We start from the raw sequence: 22866 nt of genomic DNA, 5'->3' as shown, positions 1-22866 counted from the left end.
GCAGTGACCTGACTGTAGTTCCTTATAAACCTCCTATAAACATTTGCAAATCCCAAGAAACTTTGAAGTTGCCTGCAATCAGTTGGAGTAGGCCACTCTGCCACTGCCTTGGTTTTCTCGGGATCAGTTCTGTATCTGCCTGCCTCAAAAATAAAACCCAAAAAAGACACAGATGTGACACTGAATTCACACTTTTCGGCTTTAACAAAGAGTTGATTCTCAAAAAGCCTCTGGAGAACTGTTCTGACATGCTGGCGATGTTGTTCTATGTCCTGGGAAAAAATCAAAATGTCATCCAGATAAACGAAAACAAAGAGGTTGAGAAAGTCATGAAGAACATCATTAATAAGAGCCTGTAAAACAGCGGGTGCATTAGTCAACCCGAAAGGCATAACCAAATACTCAAAATATCCTAGGGGGGTTTTGAAAGCTGTTTTCCACTCATCACCCTCTCGGATCCGGACCAAATGGTAAGCATTGCGCAGGTTGAGTTTAGTGAAGATCTTGGCAGAATGTAATTGTTCATGTATGGAATCAATAAGTGGTAGTGGGTATTTATTTTTAATAGTGATTTGATTCAATCCTCTATAATCAATACAGGGTCTCAATGTGCCGTCCTTCTTACCCACGAAGAAGAATCCGGCACCAACAGGGGAGGTAGACGGACGAATGATCCCAGATGCTAAAGAATCCTCAATGTACTCTTTCATGACCTTTCTTTCGGGTCTGGAGAGATTAAAGAGTCTGCTGGATGGTAGCGGAGCGCCTGGGAGGAGATCAATAGAGCAGTCATAGGGGCGATGAAGAGGTAAAGAAAGAGCCCCTTGTTTGCTAAACACAGATGCGAGATTGTGGTATTCAGGTGGAACTTTGGACAGATCAACAGGCTCAGAACGTTTGAGTTGTTTGATAGAGTGAGAGACAGCAGTTCTTAAGCAGTTCTGGAGACAGAGATTACTCCATCTCTCTACTCTGCCCTCCACCCAATTAATAGCAGGATTATGTTTCTGCAACCAGGGAAACCCCAAAACTAATTGTGGAGAGATGGAAGAGACAACAAAGAACTCACCCCATTCATGATGGTTACCAGAGATGATGATGTGAAGCTGAGGCACTTTAAATCTCACTTGAGACATGGTTTGACCAGTGATGCCAGTGACAGAAAGGGAATTGTTGAGAGGCTGAGAGGGTATTTGAAGTTTATCAACCAGATCCGAGGAAATAAGATTCTGTTCAGCACCAGAATCAATAAAAGCATCAACAGGAAACTTTTCTTGGCCAACAATAATAGTGACTGGAAAACACAGACGAGAGACAGGGGAAGAATGGCATATGCTCATCTAAGTCCCCTGACCTATTGACGAGCCCTCTCTTTTCCCTTCTTGGGGCATTTTGTGATAAAATGTCCTCCTTGTCCACAATATAGGCAAAGACCACCCTCAAAGCGACGTTGTCGTTCCTCTGGGGAGAGTTGAGTGTGACCAATCTGCATCGGTTCCGGTTCCGCAGATCCCTCTGAAGAGGAAGTGGGTGCGTCGAGGAAAGTGGTTCGATGCGCCAGAGAGTGCTGCCACTGTGAATTGTAGTTCCTTTCTGTTTGTCTCTCTCTTAGACGGTTGTCAATGCGGATCGATAGGTTGATTGATTCATCCAGTCTTTCGGGTTCATCTCTCAAAACCAACTGGTCCTTTACTTGACCTGCAAGGGAATTAACAAAAATACCCTTGAGTGCCGCTTCATCCCAACCCACCCCCTGCGCTGCCACCCGGAAGTCGATGGCAAACTCAGCCAACGCTCTCCTTCCCTGTTTGAGGGTGAGTATCTTCTTAGCCGCTGCCTCCTGCTGGAGTGGTTGATCGAAGACTCTCAGATCCCTTTAGCGAGGTAACAATAGGGAAAAGGGAGGGGGAACGACTAAATGCTAATTCACACTGGAGAGAAAAACCACCAAAGTTATTAGGATTACCATCAAACAGTTCAGACGGACGGAAGTCAGGCTCTCGGATCCCAGAAGATAGAATTGTGGGTGGCTGAGGATTCTCTAAACGAGCTGGAGGATTGGAAGAGGCAGGTGAGAGTTTGGTTATGATTTCGCTTAAAGCATGAACCATACCACCAAGTTCTGTGAGATGAGAATCCATAGTCCTTTGTTGTTGCAGTAGCTGTTGAAGCATGGTTTCAGTAGATTGTAGGCGTTCCTTTAAGGAAGTCTGTTCATCATCTGAATTGTTCTTCGACATGTTAGATGGCTGGAACATACTATCATGAATTGCTTAGATAGTCGAAGTAGAACAAAACCAGAGGATGAAACAGACTCAGCACACAGGATAAGACGGTAAATGAGGTTTATTTCTACTGTAGACTTTGTTTAAGGAATCTTGAGCTGGAGTTGTCCAGAAGCCAGAGGAGGAGGAGGTAAACCCAGGAATCCAAGGAGAGAGAGAGAGAGTACTGGTGATGAGAATATTTACAGTGCAGTCCTTAGGAGGGAGTATTACCGGATGTTGGCAGGCAGGTAGGCAGATAGGCAGATAGGCAGGTCGACAGGCAGACAGGCAGGCAGACGGATAGGCAGACAGACAGGAGTCCACATAACTGAGGTTATGTTCCAGCAAAGGTCTTCTTCTTCTTCTTCTTGTATTATTTTTGGCAGTTGGCAAATAACGTTATGATGTGCATTACCGCCACCGACTGGTATGGAGTGTGGTTCTTCATGGTTTTAAATCTTATTTACTATTACAACAATCAAATTCTATTTATTAATTTAATGCTCTTGAAAAATCTAATTATAATTTGAATATGCTTGCTACCTAAACTTCTTTGCAAAGTATCTCTCAAAATAAAATTTTCTTTAATACCTACAAATTCTCTCCTTAAAATTGTTCTTTCTTGTTCATATTTCTGACACTTCAATATTACATGTTCTATTGTTTCCTCCTCTCCACAATAATCACATTTTCCAGCAAAGGTCTGTATCAGCAGCTACCTTAAGAAGCCCATGAGCTCATTAGGAGAATGCGTTGCAGCTGCAGACAATGAGCTGCCAGAACCAACCAGAAGGGGAGGAGCAGAGATCCTACACCTGCTGACTGAGACCTGGCCACCACACAGACTGATGAAATCGTTCTCTAAACTTGACCACACCTTGATTTCCCTCGCGTATTTTTGACAGCACATTGTTTTGCAGTGCAGAAGGTATAACATGTCGGGTGTCTTCCAGCAGCAAACCATCTTGAACTGTGAGTGCAGCACTTCAGACAAGTAGTTTCTCAATACAGATTCTTGTCTGTCATGAGCTACCCACCCTTCAGCCTCATCGCACGAGAACACACACCATCTGCTTTCAACTGATCTTTAAGGAGACACAGGACAGTGTGTTTACCGTCATAGGCCTTTTTTCTGGCACGTGCATGATGCTGTATGAAGCACATGAGTTTCAATCTGAATATTTGAATTCTTGGAGGGAGACGGTCCAAAGCTTGGGCACCGAACAGGCTGATAAGAGTTTTGTGATCGGTTTTTAGGCAAAAGTCTTATCCAACCAGAAAATCTCTGAACCTATCACATGCCCATGTGAACCCAGTGCCTCGTTTTCCACTTGTGCGTACCTTTCCTCAGCTGGATTTTGTGACCTTGAAGCATATGCAACAGGTCTCCACTCCTCAGTCAATTTCTAAGCCATAAGATGATGCATCCACTGACACTTTGGTTTCTCTATTTGGAACATACATAGTCAAAGTGAGGAGAGTGCTCCTTTCAAGGTTTCAAAAGCAGTTTATTGATCTGCTTCCCAGACCCCGCTGTTTATTTTGTTCTCAATGTCTTGCTTTCTTCAGTTTATTTCTCTGTGCTCATTTTTTGTTAGGTGTTTTTCTTATTAGTTCCTTTTTTGTGTTTTAGTATTCTTTATACATCTAGACTTATTTCCAGTTATATTTTTGTTAGATACTTTTCTGGGTTTCTTAGTGTGTCTGCTCTGCTCTGACTAATTACTGTTACTCCTTTAGCTGCTCTGTTTTTCCTCTGCCACAGCTGCTCCACATTTCCTCTAATTATTGCTCATTTGGTTTGCTTGTCATTTCTCTTTCCTTGCCCCAGCATGTATACCCACTGGTTCTCACTGCTCACTGCTGCGTTCTCACGTTTACCTGTGTGTTATGCTGTCTGTTCCATGCCTGTTTTTTTTAGCCAAGCTCTGTGACCTGATTCTCACTGTGAAAGAGCATCTTGTATGTTATCTTTTCTATTTTTTTATTAAAGAAATAAATTTGTTTGCCAGTTCAGTCTCTGCATTTTGGGTATTTTTTTTGCAAACCAAACAGTTTAGACTTCTAATGCTGTTGCCATGCTTCCTCATCTCATCTGGTAAACAGTTTGCAATTTGGAAGTTTTTACATGAATGCCCAAGAAGGCTAGGAAAAACTGATCTTCTAGCAAATTAGCTACTGACATGCAATAGTTGCTATGGAATTTATACTCATGATATTGTCGTCACACTTGAAAATAAGCACGATTTACAAAGTATATTTAATATACTGGCCTGCCCTAATAGTGGCTGTATGTTTTGAGACTTCATTATAATTTTAATTAATCATTTGCCTTTACTGGTGCATGCTTATGTAAACAAATAACATGGGGTGTACAGGAGAAACTGTCACAGTGGAGGCATTTACAGCATGTCTTCTGTGACTACAAATCTAACAGGAATGGAATAGAATGATAACCATGCTTTGCCATTTAGTAGCTGAATATTAACACTGAATTAAGTGACTGTAAACAATTGACTGGATAACATAGCCATTAGCTGTGGGTATGTTAATATTAGTGGCTATGGGTCAGTTCCCCTCTTTGTCAATTCCTACCTCATGCTTATTCTTACGATGACAGGGCAGATTCTCACTCCTGTAAGTACGCTAGCAGCATGTTTATCTGTGTAACATTGACTTGTGGTGCATCTGTTAGCTGAAAGCAAAGGGTGCTTGTTTGGTGTCAGGAGATGGGATATGGTTTCGTTGTACAGACACAATCCTTTAGTGTTTCCACAACACTTGCACAATGTTTTGGCAAATTTACAAACAAAACAACTTGCAGCCAAACAATAAATGGGTGTGGTGGGTGCAAATAAAAACAAAATCATAGAAATGTCTGTATTAACATAGGGCTTAGACATAGGCAATCCCAGATGTTATTTGAATAGCCCTGGATCTCATGAAGACCAACATTTAAGGTCCATATCTAATAAAACCTGCGTTATGTCCCTAAAATATTGTTAGAATTACATAATTGTACTTCAAAACAAGCTGATTTTGTACTGTGTCCCTGAATGTTCTTTTAAGTCAAAGTTAGTTGACTGACCTAGCAAAAAAAGAATTAAATGAGTAAATGAATAAAATTATAAATATAACACAAACATATATGTACACATGTGAATAACCTAAAAATACAAATACAAACAAAACGTTTAAAATGATTACAGCGAGGCCTTTTGTGAATAAAGAGGTGGTTAGAATACATTTCAATTGCCGCTTAAAAACATGCTTTTAAAGCTTTATTGTAATAAACTGTCAAGGTTAGTTTTGGGGATCAAGGCTTTCAGGTGGAGCTGTCAAGCCGCCAGTCAGCCTGTTTGGGAGGTTCCCTTCCTTTCCAGTTGGTAGCACACCAGGTCCCCGCATCTGGAATTTACGCGTCTGTCGCCGCCGCCTACAGGACGGCTCGATCTCCCGCCTCCCCCCAGCTGCAGAAGCCCAAACACTCGGGTCTTCTGCGCTGAATGTTGGAGGTCTGTCGATTTCTGCATTGATCAGTTTGGCAGATTCTGTCTCTCCTTCCTTTCAATGACCGTTCGGGGCGTGCTTTGCACTCAGCAGCGCAACAGTTAATGTGTGCCGGATGCACCCTCACTCCAGCAGACCGCTACAGTACGAAGATGGCGTCGGAGGGAGCCACCGGAGAGCAGCCTCCTCTGGTACAAACACTGGTCGCAGCCGCACCAGGAGGTGTCGACACGGTAAGATGCGTGGATGGTGGCGAACTAGCAACAGACGGCGTTTCCTATTTTTTATGTAAATGTCAGTGTGGAACCGTCGCTGTCATGAGGGAAAGACGGTGAAATGCGCTGCGCATCTATTTCTCTAAAAGGCTCTGGAAGCAACAGCGGTGAGCAGCGCGAGGCTGTCGGCTCTCTGGAGAAAACACGAGCTTCGTCTCCGTTGAGCCGCAGTATGAGCCAAATGTATTCTTAGCAGACTTCAGTAGGGGGACATAATGTGTTTCTGTAGTACCAGTTAAATGTTTTGTTCGTCTCTCATGGCCTCTCTGTCTCTTGTTATGTTATCCCGTGTTTTCCAGCTCCCCTTGAAAGGAAAAGTGGCGCTGGCTGTAAGGGTTGTGACTCATTCTGTAGTAGCTACACAGCACTAACCGGGGAATGCACCGAGACTTCATTCTCCCTTAAGGGATTTGTTTTCTCTGTTTGGTACAAAAAACGTCTAATTTTAGCATGACCATTCATTCTGTCTAAATTCCAAGAGGCTTCTTGTTTCTTTCTGCTTGGCACAGCAATGGAATTAAGTGTTTTTGTGAGTGTAAAGCAGGGGCGTTTTTAGGGTCTCATAACATTGGGGGCTTTAGCCCAAATTCATAATATTTAGATTTTAATAAGACAATTTATAGGTAATTTAAAGTTCAAATAATATAGGACATATTGTACCAGTTCTCTCTCGGCTCATTTTAGACTGAATTTAAATTATTGTGAATCAAACAAAAAAGGTTTGCAATAACTTTACTTTTTATTTTGGTTATTTTTGCCTCTCCTGAGGCTCCATTGTCTTTATTCTTATATTTCAAAAAAGGAAAGTGGTATAAAGTTGATTTTCCTAAATCTTAGTAAGATGGTAAAATCCTAAAACAAATTAATTTTATTATGCCAAGAGCTTTTGAAACATTTATTAAAATTGTTCTTTCTTTTATGAAGCTGTTCTCTTTTACCACCATCTTTTCAGCCTTTCATTCCATTTCTGAAGAAATTTGGCCTGCCAAAAATAAAACATGAAACATTTTACAACACAGTCTTTTGTTCTGCACTGAGCATGTGAGACATTAGCACAGTTCTTACTATTAAACACTGAGTGGAAATTGTGTTAAGTAGTGGTGTTTAAATATAGCATAGAGCCTCATCCTGGACCTTATCAGTAAAAATATTACACTTGTTAATAACTGTATACATATACCATTTGTATATCTTCTCCTTTTAATTCATTGTTAGGTTAGGTGGAGCCCAGGTCTAACTACACGCTACTAGCCTCTAGCCAGACTTCTTTGTATTATCAATCAACCTCGTTTTGGACACAATTTCTCATCTATGGAACATCATGTCTTGGTCAGTTTTTATATGTTTTGTTGTTAGCATTTATGTAATCAACATAAAATCTAGTTTGCCACAAACAAGGTTCCACAGCAATGCCCAATGAGAAATTTATGGTGTGTTCTTGTTGTATTCTTTGATTTGAGTTCCTAGTGGGAAAAACAACAAGCTGCCCCTGAAGTCAAAAATTCCAAGTGGAGAAGTCAAAGTTCAGTAACCTTTTACTGCTACCAGCCTTGGGTTTGTTGGTACGTTCTATTTGTTGGAATTTCTGTCCTCCAAGAAAGAAATTTCAATAAAAGTCAGAATTATGAGTCAGAAAGTCGGGGCAATACGACTATACCCAAATTCCACATTCAAGATGGTTGCTACTCTCATCAACAGCAGTAAAACACTCTTATTTTGGCTGTTGGCAGCTCTTTGTTAATTATTTAATATTTTCTTCTAAGATTTGTTTTGGCAGCACTACTGGCTTTAATTTTTTCCAGAGTTTTTCAACAGTTGCTAGACAGGAAACGGGGGTGGAGAGAGGGGAAGACGCCCGGCAAAAGTCGCCAGGGCCGGGACTGGCCCAGGACCGCCGCATTGAGGACCAAAGCCTCTTGTACATGGGTCGCGTGCTTAAACTCCGTGACCACCACCATTGCGCCCAATTATTTAACATTTAATCAGGCATGCACATACTACTTTTCATTGTTTATAAGATGAGATGTTTCAACGCTGTTTATATGGACAAAATACTGCGTAGAACAGTGTTATTGTCATTATTATTGTTGTAACAGTATCCATGTACGAGCAGTGTAGAACACGAGCGTCCGTGTTTTTTCCGACTTTCAGACAACTGGGAAACTGGAACCCTATGACCCTTTTCTCTATTTTATCAGTTCAAACACAGAAGGAACATGTTCACATGTAGATATTTTATAAAACTATGTGAGCCACTGGTTTAACTACCAATAAACCTCAGAAACCCTTAGTCTTCAGTTTATACCAGCAACTTTCACTACATTCTATGTACGGGCAGCCATATTGGATACTGAACCCACGGTTGCTCGTAAAGCTCCAAGTGGAATTCCAACCTAGGCATCCCTGTTGTTTTCCCCAGTTTCGTAAAATCAGAGCTCCAAGTACAAACAGAATGCATCATTAGCGCCTTATATGGCTCCTGCGCATATAGAACCTCAGTAAAGGCTGCCATTTTAAATCATTTATTAGCACTTCTGATAGCTTGTATTACATTAAACCAGTAGCACAGATAGCATTGTAACACCTCTATTTGTAAGCATCTACATTGTTACCGGCTTGGATTGCTATTAGTAGTTAGTACTAAAACAATTAGCTTGCGGTTCAAACAAGCTCAACTCTCATCTGACATCTATCCCAGACCGACTTCCATGACAAGTTTTATGCACCATCATACCTGCCTTTTCAAGTCTCAAAGAGGAGTCTGGCGACAGAAATAGGGATGCACCAATATGAAAATTCAGGCTGATATCAATATCTGATTTTATATTTATCTCACTTCCTTTTCGATCCCGTGAAAAAATGACCACACTGCTGACATTTCTTCTCTGCTTCAGTTAAACATTCTACTGTCCTGCACTGCATCACTGTCATATGCCTAAACAAATACCACATGGCCTACCGCCTCCCTCTCCTGAAACACACACACAAACAGCAATAAGATGGTAATACATGTTGGTGTTACTTATCAAACCGATACCAATATGTTAAACAATGACTAACATTGGCGATACCGATGTCAATGCCGATATATCGTTCATCCCTAGGCAGAAATGACCATGGAGGGAAGACTACATGGAATTTTGGAAAGTTAAACTACAATAAAATATAAAGAAGCAGTTTGTGAATAGGACCAGGGCAGACTTGAATTTTTGTTTAAGGTTGTTCAAGATAATTTTGGGCCACGTTCTTATAAGAACCATGTGGTGTGGTCGATTATTTTTTAAAAGAAGATATTTAAGTTCCACAGTGTTTCCTGCAGAATTGCTGGATTACCTACTACTTCCACCAAATATCATCACCAGACAGATATAATTATATATAATTAACCCTACCCTGACAGTTAGCCCAATCACACCAGCACCTGCAGAACATTTTATACCATCAGCATCCTTCCAGTCAACACCAGAGGGAAGAAACAAGAAAAGAGTGCAGTCAAAGGAAAGTTGTTTGTGAAGACATTAACACTCCATGCAGTGCCACTGTCATGGCAAATTGTGTAGCTATTTAAGGTTAGACAAGCAGAATATGGTGTTAACTCGTTTTACAAATGGTGAACATGCACAGAAACCAATCAGACAGAAAAAAAAAACGTAAACAGAAATAAAAATAGATTTGTACTGAAGGTGCTAACAAGCATCACCAGTCACTTTAGTTTCGATGTGGTGGGAGGTCATTGGAGCCAAACTCTGGCTCTAGCATGTAAGGTCGAACCCCTTCATAATCCATACTGAAATCTGTCAAAAAAGGTTGGTTTGCTACAGTGATTGGCTAATCAGCTTGATTCTGTGGCTCCGTGATGTCATTGACAAAATCTCTTTTTCTCAGTGCAGTTTTCAAAAACTTTTTAAACCGTGTTTTTGTTGTGAGTGTACATTTGTCTAGGAAAAAAAAAACCACACGCATAGTAATTGTAAGTACTCCTTTTGTTTTCTCTCAAAAGGGTTGGGTTTCACATGTTTTGCTGGCACCTAGTTGTGATTTCTCACAGGTTACAGTTGTGCACTGGCAGTGGCTCAGCACCCTTTGTACAAACTGATCACAGTGTTCCTCCAACCAGTATCATTGCCTTCATTATAGAGCCTGTCCCTTTTTCGGCCTGAAAAACTGAAGCTGGATTGTCAGAGACACTTTTTGCCGCTTGCTTTCTTTTAGTAAGCATTACTTTTGTTCCTTTAGTGGTTCAGTGACAGAGTAGCACCTCTCTAGAAGTTACTCAGATGAGCTAGGCAGGTGGGAATATGCTATAATAGAACAGCACTTCTTGTCTCTGAGGTGGGTGGGCTGTAGTGTGTGTGTTGAGGTGGGTAAGAGTGGTGAGCTGAGAAGAGCTGTGGGGTCGGTGGAGGAGAAGGGGGAAGAGGCTATGTCCACCAGACACCTTTTCTAAATTGGTATAATTTGAGTGACTCAGCTGACATAGCTAGGAGTACCGTGTCACCCAGCCCTCTGCCTATCCTTGTGAACATGCTCAGAAGTTCCTAGAAGCCACTGCATTGAGGTGAACAGGTGTTCCTGAGATAGGGAGCTGGGCAGCCTGGTCTGTTTGACTGTCCCTCTTACAGCACTCTGGTCCTTCTCCAGGTTTCAGCCAACGACAGGGGGCTTCCACCTCATTGGACTACCCCCTCCATGAACACCATGCCTGCTGTAGTTAAATAAAGCTCCGTGCTCTTTGCTCACCCCCGTCAAACTGTCTGTTGTTGGCCTAAGGTGGGGGATGTTTCCTGAGTGAGGACTCTGAAGCACCCATGCTGGAGGGAAGGGTCAGAGGTCGCCTCTATTCGTTTACAGAAATAGTTTTTTGCATGGTAGACTGCATGTGTAGAGTCAATTGTGTTGAATTGTTTTTCTCTCTTTGAGCGGCTTAGAGCTGATGTTTTAAACCTTTTACTACTTCCAACAAAATGTTGGTAGTAGGTTTTATTTTTATCAGAGAATCATAAGTCAGAGTCTGGTTGCTGATTTCTGATCTTTAGATTTCTTTAAGTTTCAAGCAGCCAATACCATTTCTCTTTCAGAACTACCATATAGAAAAATATCTAAGCAGCATTCAAAGTATGTTCTTCATTCTTCATGATGTTAGTGTTCATTAATAAAGACATATATGTTGCCGGGCTACCTAACACTGCAATATATGACTTATTGCGTGAAGGTATGTACTAAAACATACAAAACTAACACTAAATCAGTTTATATACTGTAGAAGACAGTTGTAAAGGTTAGAAAGGCTTCAGATTTTGTTCAACCAAACAATGAAAATATATAGTAAGTTGCATGCCTTAAAAGTCAGCAATTTAGTAGAGCTTAATACCTCCACTGCTGATGTATTAAGCATCTCAACATCACATTTTGTGCGTGAGGGGCCAGTCGCTGTAAAACAAAAGAATTTCTGTGAACAGTTCATAGTGGAGCAAATGATAAACTACCAGTCTGCAGAGAGACTCAACATAATAATTCTGCAAGTCCTGAAGGAGAAAATACTGTTTTAGTTCAAAGAAAGCTAAAAGGAAAATATTATTTAGCTATATGGGCCTTTCTTTTTTTCTAATATGTGTTAGTAAATGATGGGTTGAATCATACTGATATAATTAGCAGAGATAACACTATCAAACATTTTCTGAGTTTTGACCTGATGACTGAGTTTCTTTGCCAAGACTAAAACACATAGCAAACTTATTTATTCTATGCTTAGTTTTAATTCAACAGTTCAATACAACTTTACTCTGCCTATAACAGAAAAACAATGTCCTGCCTTTTAGTTGAAAGAGGTAGCAGTTTTAATCCAACTGAAAATGAAGGAGTTACAAGATTACCACCATTCATGCATCATAGCATAGGTAACTATCTGATATTTACTAAACTCATACCCAAGTACATAAAAGAAGACGGTGTCTGTTGATGGTGTCTCAGAACAACTGAGCTGACAGTTTTGATGCATCAATGTAGAAGAAAAACAAATCCGGATAATTATTAGACCTGTTAATCACCGGTCACAGAAAATCTATGAAAATTCACTAATTGGTGCGTTACTAATAATTATGCATCATGGTGGGACCAGTTTGATTTGGTCAGTTTAAAAAGTAGCTCAGGGGTCACTGTCCAGGATTGGCGCGTAACTATGAGCTGGAACAATGCAACAACTAATTAAAATACCATGGGAAGTACAAATTTTTAATATTAACACTAACTACAGCCCAGACAAATGGAAACTGCCCTAATTGGCTGATTTCTTAGGTGAATTCATTATTTTCATGTTATCTGCACGATCCATTATATTGTATGTCTTTTTTGCATGGACTGTACATCGGTTTGTGAAAGACTTGCATTTTCTTTTCCAGCAGGACAGAAGGAAGGAACTTGCACACCATAAGAACTTTATTTCCCTTGTGTAATATAATAGGATGACTCAAGCTTAATAAGGTGGACCAGGCGCGTAGGTAGACCTGGGCTTCCGGGGCGGAAGCCCCGGATGTTTTCTGAATAGCTCCGGACTTCTTCATAGAAGAAATTTAGAAGTATTAAAATGATGCAGCCACCAAATGGTATTGGACTTCAAATTTTTTTTTAAAACAATCAGATTTTTTTCAATTGTGTTCCATATAATCATGTCCACCTAACCTGACAATGAGTTAAAAGGAGAAGACAAAAACATTTTTATTTGCGCACTTGCAGCACCGAGGATCTGATATAAAGGCTAAAGACTGGGAACCAATCTGTACTAATGGCCACACGCAATCAATACCACATTTAGACTGTTACAGTTGAACTAGTTGATAAGAACATCATACCAGCTAAATTAAACAGGTGCAACTGCAATCTCCCAGATGTTTGTACAAAATGTGTGGAGGTAAAGGGAACTTTATTTGATTGTATGGGAACATTCTAATGTTAAAGAGGTTCTGGGAGCAAATTAAACATATGTTAGAAACGCTAATTTCTCAAAATATGCCAATGAATCCTATATTTTTTATTTTAAAATTATACCTAAATCATCTTAGATACACAATGAGTCATTGCATAATTTTAGATATAGACCTTTTGCAGGCAAATAAAGTAATTGCACTTTTCTGGAAAAGAACATGTACACCAGGTCTTGGATTGGGCGAGGCAAATGTTAACAACTTTCCCTCTAGTGGCATATACAGGTCCTTCTCAAAATATTAGCATATTGTGATAAAGTTCATTATTTTCCATAATGTCATGATGAAAATTTAACATTCATATATTTTAGATTCATTGCACACTAACTGAAATATTTCAGGTCTTTTATTGTCTTAATATGGATGATTTTGGCATACAGCTCATGAAAACCCAAAATTCCTATCTCACAAAATTAGCATATTTTATCCGACCAGTAAAAGAAGTGTTTTTAATACAAAAAACGTCAACCTTCAAATAATCATGTACAGTTATGCACTCAATACTTGGTCGGGAATCCTTTGGCAGAAATGACTGCTTCAATGCGGCGTGGCATGGAGGCAATCAGCCTGTGGCACTGCTGAGGTCTTATGGAGGCCCAGGATGCCTCGATAGCGGCCTTTGGGTCTTGAGTCTCTCAACGTTCTCTTCACAATATCCCACAGATTCTCTATGGGGTTCAGGTCAGGAGAGTTGTCAGGCCAATTGAGCACAGTGACACCATGGTCAGTAAACCATTTACCAGTGGTTTTGGCACTGTGAGCAGGTGCCAGGTCGTGTTGAAAAATGAAATCTTCATCTCCATAAAGCTTTTCAGCAGATGGAAGCATGAAGTGCTCCAAAATCTCCTGATAGCTAGCTGCATTGACCCTGCCCTTGATAAAACACAGTGGACCAACACCAGCAGCTGACACGGCACCCCAGACCATCACTGACTGTGGTTACTTGACACTGGACCTCTGGCATTTTGGCATTTCCTTCTCCCCAGTCTTCCTCCAGACTCTGGCACCTTGATTTCCGAATGACATGCAGAATTTGCTTTCATCCGAAAAAAGTACTTTGGACCACTGAGCAACAGTCCAGTGCTGCTTCTCTGTAGCCCAGGTCAGGCACTTCTGCTGCTGTTTCTGGTTCAAAAGTGGCTTGACCTGGGGAATGCGGCACCTTTAGCCCATTTCCTGCACACGCCTGTGCACGGTGGCTCTGGATGTTTCTACTCCAGACTCAGTCCACTGCTTCCGCAGGTCCCCCAAGGTCTGGAATCGGCCCTTCTCCACAATCTTCCTCAGGGTCCGGTCACCTCTTCTTGTTGTGCAGCGTTTTCTGCCACATTTTTCCTTCCCACAGACTTCCCACTGAGGTGCCTTGATACAGCACTCTGGGAACAGCCTATTCGTTCATAAATTTCTTTCTGTGTCTTACCCTCTTGCTTGAGGGTGTCAATAGTGGCCTTCTGGACAGCAGTCAGGTTGGCAGTCTTACCCATGATTGGGGTTTTGAGTGATGAACCAGGCTGGGAGTTTTAAAGGCCTCAGGAATCTTTTGCAGGTGTTTAGAGTTAACTCGTTGATTCAGATGATTAGGTTCATAGCTCGTTTAGAGACCCTTTTAATGATATGCTAATTTTGTGGGATAGGAATTTTGGGTTTTCATGAGCTGTATGCCAAAATCATCCGTATTAAGACAATAAAAGAGCTGAAATATTTCAGTTAGTGTGCAATGAATCTAAAATATATGAATGCTAAATTTTCATCATGACATTATGGAAAATAATGAACTTTATCACAATATGCTAATATTTTGAGAAGGACCTGTATATACTAAAAGGAAGCAGTGATGTTTTAGCGAAAGTGTGGGGATCCTTTAGTAAGTATGTCAAATATGCAATTGTAATATAAGATGATGTGGAATAAATATTTGTACGCCTCAACAAATGGTGGGTATTAAGATTGAAGAGACCACCTGCAGTTTTATAGAATTTTCTTTTTGAACTGATAATTTAAATTTCATAGAATTGATTACTATGATTTCTTTATTTATTTGCGTGCATACAATGCACTATATTGCCAAACTGATTCGCTCACCTGCCTTGACTCCCATATGAACTTAAGTGTCATCCCATTCCTGATCCATAGGGTTCAATATGATGTTTGTCCATCCTTTTACTCCAGAGAACACTACTCTGCTGCTCTAGCCCAGTGGCGGCATGCTTTACACAACTGCATCCGATGCTTTGCATTGCACTTAATGATATATGGCTTGGATGCAGCTGTTCGGCCATTGAAACCCATTGGGATTAATAAAGTATTTTTGAATTGAATTGAATTGAATTCTGTGAAGCTCTGTGTGCACTGTCCTTGAGCTAATCTGAAGTCCACATAAGGTTTGGAGGTCTGTAGTGAGTTAACTCTGCAGAAGGTCAGTGACCTCTGCAGCACTAGGTGCTCAATTTTATATACCTGTGGCCATGAAAGTGATTGGAACATCTCATTTCAATTATTTGGATGGATAAGCAAATGCTTTTATAATGTTTAACATCTGCAGGTCGTTTGAATGAATCTTCCTCTAAAAGTTGAGTTTAATTCATTTATTCCAGCAGCTTGTGCAAATAATAGAGATCAGCTGATTAGGATCGTGAAGCGATCAAAAGCACCGCTGGTTGTTTAAAACTGTATTACTCAATTATGGTGGTGATGATAGAGCATCTGCTGCATGAATACTGGGATAAATGATATCACTTGTTGGTTAATAATCTCCGTGCACTACAATACTTCACAAGACATAGAATAAAGCAGGGGAAGGATGAAACAAATGAATGAGGAGATTATAATAACATAATGACCTAATGACCCTCTGACTTGGCTCTCAGGTGGTGGAAAAGAAAATAATTTTTTTTAAAGAAAAAGCTAAGAACTGGCTCTAGCTCCAGCCCTGGAGCTAGTTCCAGTCAAAGCCATCACCCCATCACAATGTCATTGGTCTTTTAAATACCTTTTTGTGACAGATGCTGCTTAAATACCAAAACAAAGATGTGACTGAAGGTCTTCCGACATGCACTGACATGTTAGAAGCAGGAAAATTTTATTGAGTTTTAAGCTAGAAGAGAAACATCATTACTTTTAAGAGCATTATTTGACATGCATCCAAATAAACAGTTGATAAATGTTGATAACAACTCATTACAGATTCATAGACATTGTGTTTTGTCAATAACAAACATACACTGTAAAATTAAAACCAGTTCACCTCAATCTAACGTCATGAAGAAGCCATCTTGCACAGTCTTGGTCAGTACTTGATATGTGTACATCTGTGTAGGCAAGTGTATGTAAAACGTTGATGCTGCAGGAGTAAAGAATTTTTGGACAGGACAATGTCTGAGTACAAGTCAGAGATTTCCTGGCTCTAAAACAGAAGGTTACTGCCGGGTAAGGGATCTCTGGAGATTTCTGTGGCACTTTGATGGAAGAAATGTTGTTGGCTGAAGTATTGATGGAAGATTGTAAATCTGGTTTCAGTGAGCAGCTGACATGCCTGGCTTCAGAGCGAGCAGGTACCGATCTGCCTGTTGCACAAGACTGTGGCTTTTCTCTGTGATTACATTTAGCTGAAGTCTAATGTATAAAGGCTTTTTATGACAAAGGGTGGGATTAAAAAGCTTCTAGAGATTAGGAATGCGGCTTGATGTGGCTTTCTTAGTGGTCTGCTTGCACTTTAACTAGAAATTCTGCTTTCACCAAACATTACAGTTCTCTTTTAAATGGTAAATGGACTAAACTAATAGAGGGCTTTTCTAGTCATACAAATCACTCTAAGCTCTTTTACAATAGAGCCTCATTTACCCAGACGCACTCACAAACACACATTTATAAACTGATGCTCAGCTCAGTAATCATCATGAAGTTAAATGGCTTGCCAAGGGAAACATCGGCATGTAGAAGGTGAAGAAGCTAGAATTGAATGCACAACTTTCAGATTGCAAGACAACAACTTTTCACCATTGAGCGACCTGTTCTAATGCAGAACTAAACTAAGTTTCATCACTCTTAGTTATCCAGCCACGGGTTATTCACACTTCCCTCACTTGACTATGGTTTCAGTGAGTAGAATACCTTTCATGGTTTCTTCAAGAAACAATGTGACACTCTGCCTAGGAATGTTACCTGACCAGACAATGTTATGTTGTTAGGGATGTAACTAGACACTGTGATATTTGGAAAAAACTGTCTTTTCAATTTAGCATGTTACCATAAAAATGGCCAAGGCTCTGTCACATACTTACTCACTGACTTGTCACAGCAATGAATTTTGTCTGACCAGACTTCTTAATTACCCTGTCCATATTTGTTTATTGTAAACTCAATCTGTAAAACTAAATAGATATAAATCCCCCAATGTCCAAGAGATGTTTGATGATATAGCCACATGTGATTGGCCAGTATTAACTTTGAGATAAGACAGACGTGTTGTGGCTAAACAACTAAACTTGCTAAACTTGAGTGCTGAACTTAGAGACCACTGTCTGCAAGATCAAGTAGAGGCAACACTATGAGAACAATATTGCATGTCCCGATTGCACTGTTGTAATGGAAATAATACAATACCAGTAATTTCTGCTGTGATAATTTCTTCTGATATCAGTAAAAAAAATATTATAAATGGCTACATATGACTGTCATTTAATTCAGGTTAGTGGAACAGTTGTGTTTATTAAGGATGTCCCCATCAGGATTTTTTTCCTTGATACCATTTTGAGTTACTTAAGATTAGGTAATTGCTGATACTAAGTCCCAGTCCAACAATATAAGATAAAAATATGTAATAGTCAGGAGCTTTAAAGTGCTGTAAAATAACATACTGTAGCCAGTTTTCCGGACAGCACTGGATATTTTTACCCAGTGGGGCTTTCTGTGGGACAGTGTTATGTTTCTAAACATACAGTATATCTGGCTTGACACACGGCCACAGTTGTAAATAAACTCATGTCCTGCCTAGAGTTTTCAACAGGGCTGCACAATATTAGCAAAATATGCAATATGCAATAATATTGCTGAGTATTGAGATACTAGGGATAAATAATCAATAACTCAACCAGAACCCAGATAATCCAGCTATTGGAAAAAAAAAATATAAATCTGGTAAATAACATGCTTTTATTTAAAAAGTTGCAGCTTTGGCAATGAAACAGCCTAGCTGTGTTGAACAACCATCTCCAAATATATTACTGACTGTCCTGGGTTCGAAGCCTGGGCTTTTTCTGCTTGGCGTTTGCATGTTCTCCCTGTCCATGCATTGATTCTCTCTGGGTACTCTGGCATTTTCCCACAGTCAAAAATCATGACTGTTAGGTCTGCCTCTATAAATTGTCCTTAGGTTTAAGGTCTTAGATCTGAGATCATGGTTGTTTGTCCGGTGTGGTGAACTGCCCACTTGTCCACGTTGTACAGCACCTTTCACCCAGTGACCGCTGGAGATAGGCACGAGCCCCTCTACAACCCTGCAATGACAAGTGTGTATAGATAATGGACAGATGGATGGATAGTTTTCACAATTCAAAAATTTTTAATATTGGCACTAATGAAAATACTCTAAGCTCAATACTAGTTTTGATTCCTGGGCCTTTTCTTAAGGCACAGGGTTGTTTCTAAGAAACATCCGAACAATCTGACCAATTGCAGGAAGACATTTTCTTTGCCTTAATTAGGGCGGCATCAGTAAGTAGTAGGCAATTCAGCACCCATTTAGAAAAAAAGGTAACAGTGTAGTTTTTCTGTATAGCAAACCAGTTGACAGAGTAACACCTAGAAGTGTTAATATCCTGTATGGAAGAATGCACCTTGGATCAGCAATGTTTTTCTGTTGGAAACCATATTTTTTTTGCAGTGTTAACATGGATCTGGTCCATGTAAATGTAATCAGCAGAATCTCTGTTATAGGTCTGTGTTTGTGTACATTTTGAATAATATTTTCTTTGGTAATTAACTAGAGTTAGCAGGGTAGGTTGCTTTGGCTTCTGACTCGTTTCTACTTTTATTGTCAGCTTCAGTCTTGGCCTACCGTGTGTTTACATTTATCCGTTGTATTATTAGCTGCTAATTCCTTTACTCTCTAAACGAGCTATGAACCTAATCATCTGAATCAACGAGTTAACTCTAAACACCTGCAAAAGATTCCTGAGGCCTTTAAAACTCCCAGCCTGGTTCATCACTCAAAACCCCAATCATGGGTAAGACTGCCGACCTGACTGCTGTCCAGAAGGCCACTATTGACACCCTCAAGCAAGAGGGTAAGACACAGAAAGAAATTTATGAACGAATAGGCTGTTCCCAGAGTGCTGTATCAAGGCACCTCAGTGGGAAGTCTGTGGGAAGGAAAAAGTGTGGCAGAAAACGCTGCACAACGAGAAGAGGCGACCGGACCCTGAGGAAGATTGTGGATAAGGGCCGATTCCAGACCTTGGGGGACCTGCGGAAGCAGTGGACTGAGTCTGGAGTAGAAACATCCAGAGCCACCGTGCACAGGCGTGTGCAGGAAATGGGCTAAAGGTGCCGCATTCCCCAGGTCAAGCCACTTTTGAACCAGAAACAGCAGCAGAAGTGCCTGACCTGGGCTACAGAGAAGCAGCATTGGACTGTTGCTCAGTGGTCCAAAGTACTTTTTTCGGATGAAAGCAAATTCTGCATGTCATTCGGAAATCAAGGTGCCAGAGTCTGGAGGAAGACTGGGGAGAAGGAAATGCCAAAATGCCAGAAGTCCAGTGTCAAGTACCCACAGTCAGTGATGGTCTGGGGTGCCGTGTCAGCTGCTGGTGTTGGTCCACTGTGTTTTATCAAGGGCAGGGTCAATGCAGCTAGCTATCAGGAGATTTTGGAGCACTTCATGCTTCCATCTGCTGAAAAGCTTTATGGAGATGAAGATTTCATTTTTCAACACGACCTGGCACCTGCTCACAGTGCCAAAACCACTGGTAAATGGTTTACTGACCATGGTGTCACTGTGCTCAATTGGCCTGACAACTCTCCTGACCTGAATCCCATAGAGAATCTGTGGGATATTGTGAAGAGAACGTTGAGAGACTCAAGACCCAAAGGCCGCTATCGAGGCATCCTGGGCCTCCATAAGACCTCAGCAGTGCCACAGGCTGATTGCCTCCATGCCACGCCGCATTGAAGCAGTCATTTCTGCAAAAGGATTCCCGACCAAGTATTGAGTGCATAACTGTACATGATTATTTGAAGGTTGACGTTTTTTGTATTAAAAACACTTTTCTTTTATTGGTCGGATGAAATATGCTAATTTTGTGAGATAGGAATTTTGGGTTTTCATGAGCTGTATGCCAAAATCATCCGTATTAAGACAATAAAAGACCTGAAATATTTCAGTTAGTGTGCAATGAATCTAAAATATATGAATGTTAAATTTTCATCATGACATTATGGAAAATAATGAACTTTATCAGAATATGGTAATATTTTGAGAAGGACCTGTATATTGCGGTCCGTTGCTGGATATTTCTATGTGTTCATTTGTCATTTGTAGCTGGCGAGCAGTATGGAGTTGGTGGGAACCAAATCTAGGCAGGGGACCTCAGACTGAGTGGCTTATGTTTAAACAGCCAACGTTAGCTTACGCTATCTGGGATAATCCCTCTCAAACTTTAAAGTGTCGGTCTTTAAGATGCTTGCCAGGGCTATAGAGTGATTCTGCTCTGTAGCACAGTTGGCATCAAATACTTCTAAGCAACGCTTTTGCTTCCGACCTTTGGGTCCAAAGAGTTCTTACTCGAATGACATGCCATGGGTTAGGGAGTTACAGAGTTTTAGGCTTCCAGTAACAGATCACTGTTTTGATTCTTAGCCATGATTGTTCAGTTGAGCCCCTGCAATGGAGGGAAGGGGCTAAGTGTGTGTGTGTGTTGTGTGCCAACTATCACTCTCAGTTATCAATGAACAGTAAGATTGAGGCCCTGTTAATGTGACAACAGCCCACGTTTTCTTTGAAAATGGCACAATTTGAGACAGAGTGTAAATGTTCGAAAACGACCTGGTCTACTTTGATGTGTAGGCAGGAAAAATTGAATCTTTATTACGGGGACTGAAATCAGTTGCACAACATAACAGCTGCCAACCGTTTTAAAAACCATAGAAGAAGATATCAACAATAACAATGGCAAATTGCAGAGAACTTAATTGCGCTGCTGACTATATTTGAATCTAACGACATTTCTCTGGCAATTTGCTAATTTTCTCTCCCGTATTCTTAGCAAGGAATGTTTGCACACTTTGAGTTTCGAAGAACATACCGCCTGCTAGTGGCGTAGCAGTGGGATTACACCATTTTCACATCTCAGCTGAATAGCTTAAAACAACTTGGCTTCTATGTTTTTAGAACTGTAAGTCACATGCGTTGACTTTTGGCAAGTAGAAGGGTCTGATGTGCAGCCTGTTCTTTTGATCAGCTGTGTTAACTGTACTAATCTCCACTTAGTAAAGATCTGTGTTCTCTGGCTTGTCTTGCAGAAATGTGAGTTCAATATGGATAACTTGAGCAAGCCAGAGCTGCTCACACTGCTCAGTATCATGGAAGGGGAGCTGGAAGCCCGCGACCTGGTGATCGAAGCTCTGAGGGTGAGTCCCAGTTATAAAAACTGTTTGCAGCAGATCCCATTTGTTAAATTTGTGGAGATTTTATGATTAGATTTATGACCCTAGTTTATATTTGTGTTGATATAACTTTTCTAAGGTTATACATAATGCTTGTATTACCACCAACATAAAGTATTCCTGAATGCCATCTGTAATTCTAACATGGAATAATGCACCAATCAGAGATTTTGTGGCCAGTTTGTGAAAAATGATTATCTGAATAGCGACCAGATAGAGGCAGGCAGGGTGTCATGTAGAGGGTTCCTGGGATGTTGCTCCCACTGAGTCCACCCTCCTTTAATCTGTCTTTACAAGACAGATTAAAGCACACGAACATTTTTCTTTACATTTTCATGGCCACCAAAAAAAATGTAGAGCATATTACAAGATATGATCTGCCCCAACATCATCTCAGTGTGAATAAAAACAGTGTAAATTTAACATTGTGGGGGGAAAAAGCTCTAATTCACTGTTATGTGTTAGATTGTTGTCATACGTTATTTTATTGTAACTACATAGCAGCCTTAAGCAGCTTTTCTGTGATCATCAGTGTTTAATTGTTTATATCAAGACCAGAGGTGTCACACCATATGTGTGATAGAGCAGCTAGTGTTACACAGTTTGTCAGTTAACATTTCAAGACAAAAGCACGTAGCATTAGTGATTAGGGTGGTTAGTATTATTAAAAGCAATCTCTGCAAGCATAATCGCTATAGCACAGGCATGTTTTCGACTACACTTCGTTTCCCAGAATCTCCTAAACTACCAGGCTGTTTCTTGTGTGTTTCCACTGTGGGGTCAAATACCAGGCTGTTTATGTAGATTATGTTCCCTGACGCTGAACGGGTCCTGCTACAGGAGTTCTGCTGTGGTCATTACACATCCCCATTCACCACAACAGCAGAGACCTGAATGTGACTAAAAACTGTAAAATCAGACTGATATGGCATTACTACCAGATGGTTTCATAGTGGTTATTGTTTAAAAGCAGAATTATTTCATTTGAGTCTTTCGTGAGGTAATAACAAAAATAAAACAATCCCACCACCCCAGGATTAGTGCACCTCACGGTGGAATACATAGAGACACAGAGAAACATGTCTGCTACTTTCAAACCTAAGACTGGTGAATGATTCACAATCCTGGGGAGGTGGGATAGTGTTAATTCTGTTATTTGTACTTCTCTTAGAA

The 22866-nt window shown here is 40.5% G+C and overlaps 1 protein-coding gene across 2 annotated transcripts in view; it reads left to right on the top strand.

The window, feature by feature from the left end:
• The first annotated feature begins 5652 nt into the window (after nt 1–5652).
• Nucleotides 5653–22866, top strand: part of cttnbp2 (cortactin binding protein 2) — a 124060-nt gene continuing 106846 nt past the window's right edge. Inside the window, exons 1-2 of one of the 2 annotated variants that reach the window (XM_047350133.1) lie at nt 5653–6010; nt 21550–21657. In XM_047350133.1, coding sequence (XP_047206089.1) covers nt 5882–6010; nt 21550–21657 — 237 coding nt within the window. In that variant the 5' untranslated portion in view covers nt 5653–5881. The remainder of the gene's footprint in view (nt 6011–21549; nt 21658–22866) is intronic. The other variant, XM_047350127.1, reaches the window with a different exon arrangement.

The sequence above is a fragment of the Girardinichthys multiradiatus genome, chromosome 2 (assembly GCF_021462225.1).
Source record: "Girardinichthys multiradiatus isolate DD_20200921_A chromosome 2, DD_fGirMul_XY1, whole genome shotgun sequence".
NCBI lineage: Eukaryota > Metazoa > Chordata > Actinopteri > Cyprinodontiformes > Goodeidae > Girardinichthys > Girardinichthys multiradiatus.
This window is presented reverse-complemented; position numbering and strand designations above follow the sequence as displayed.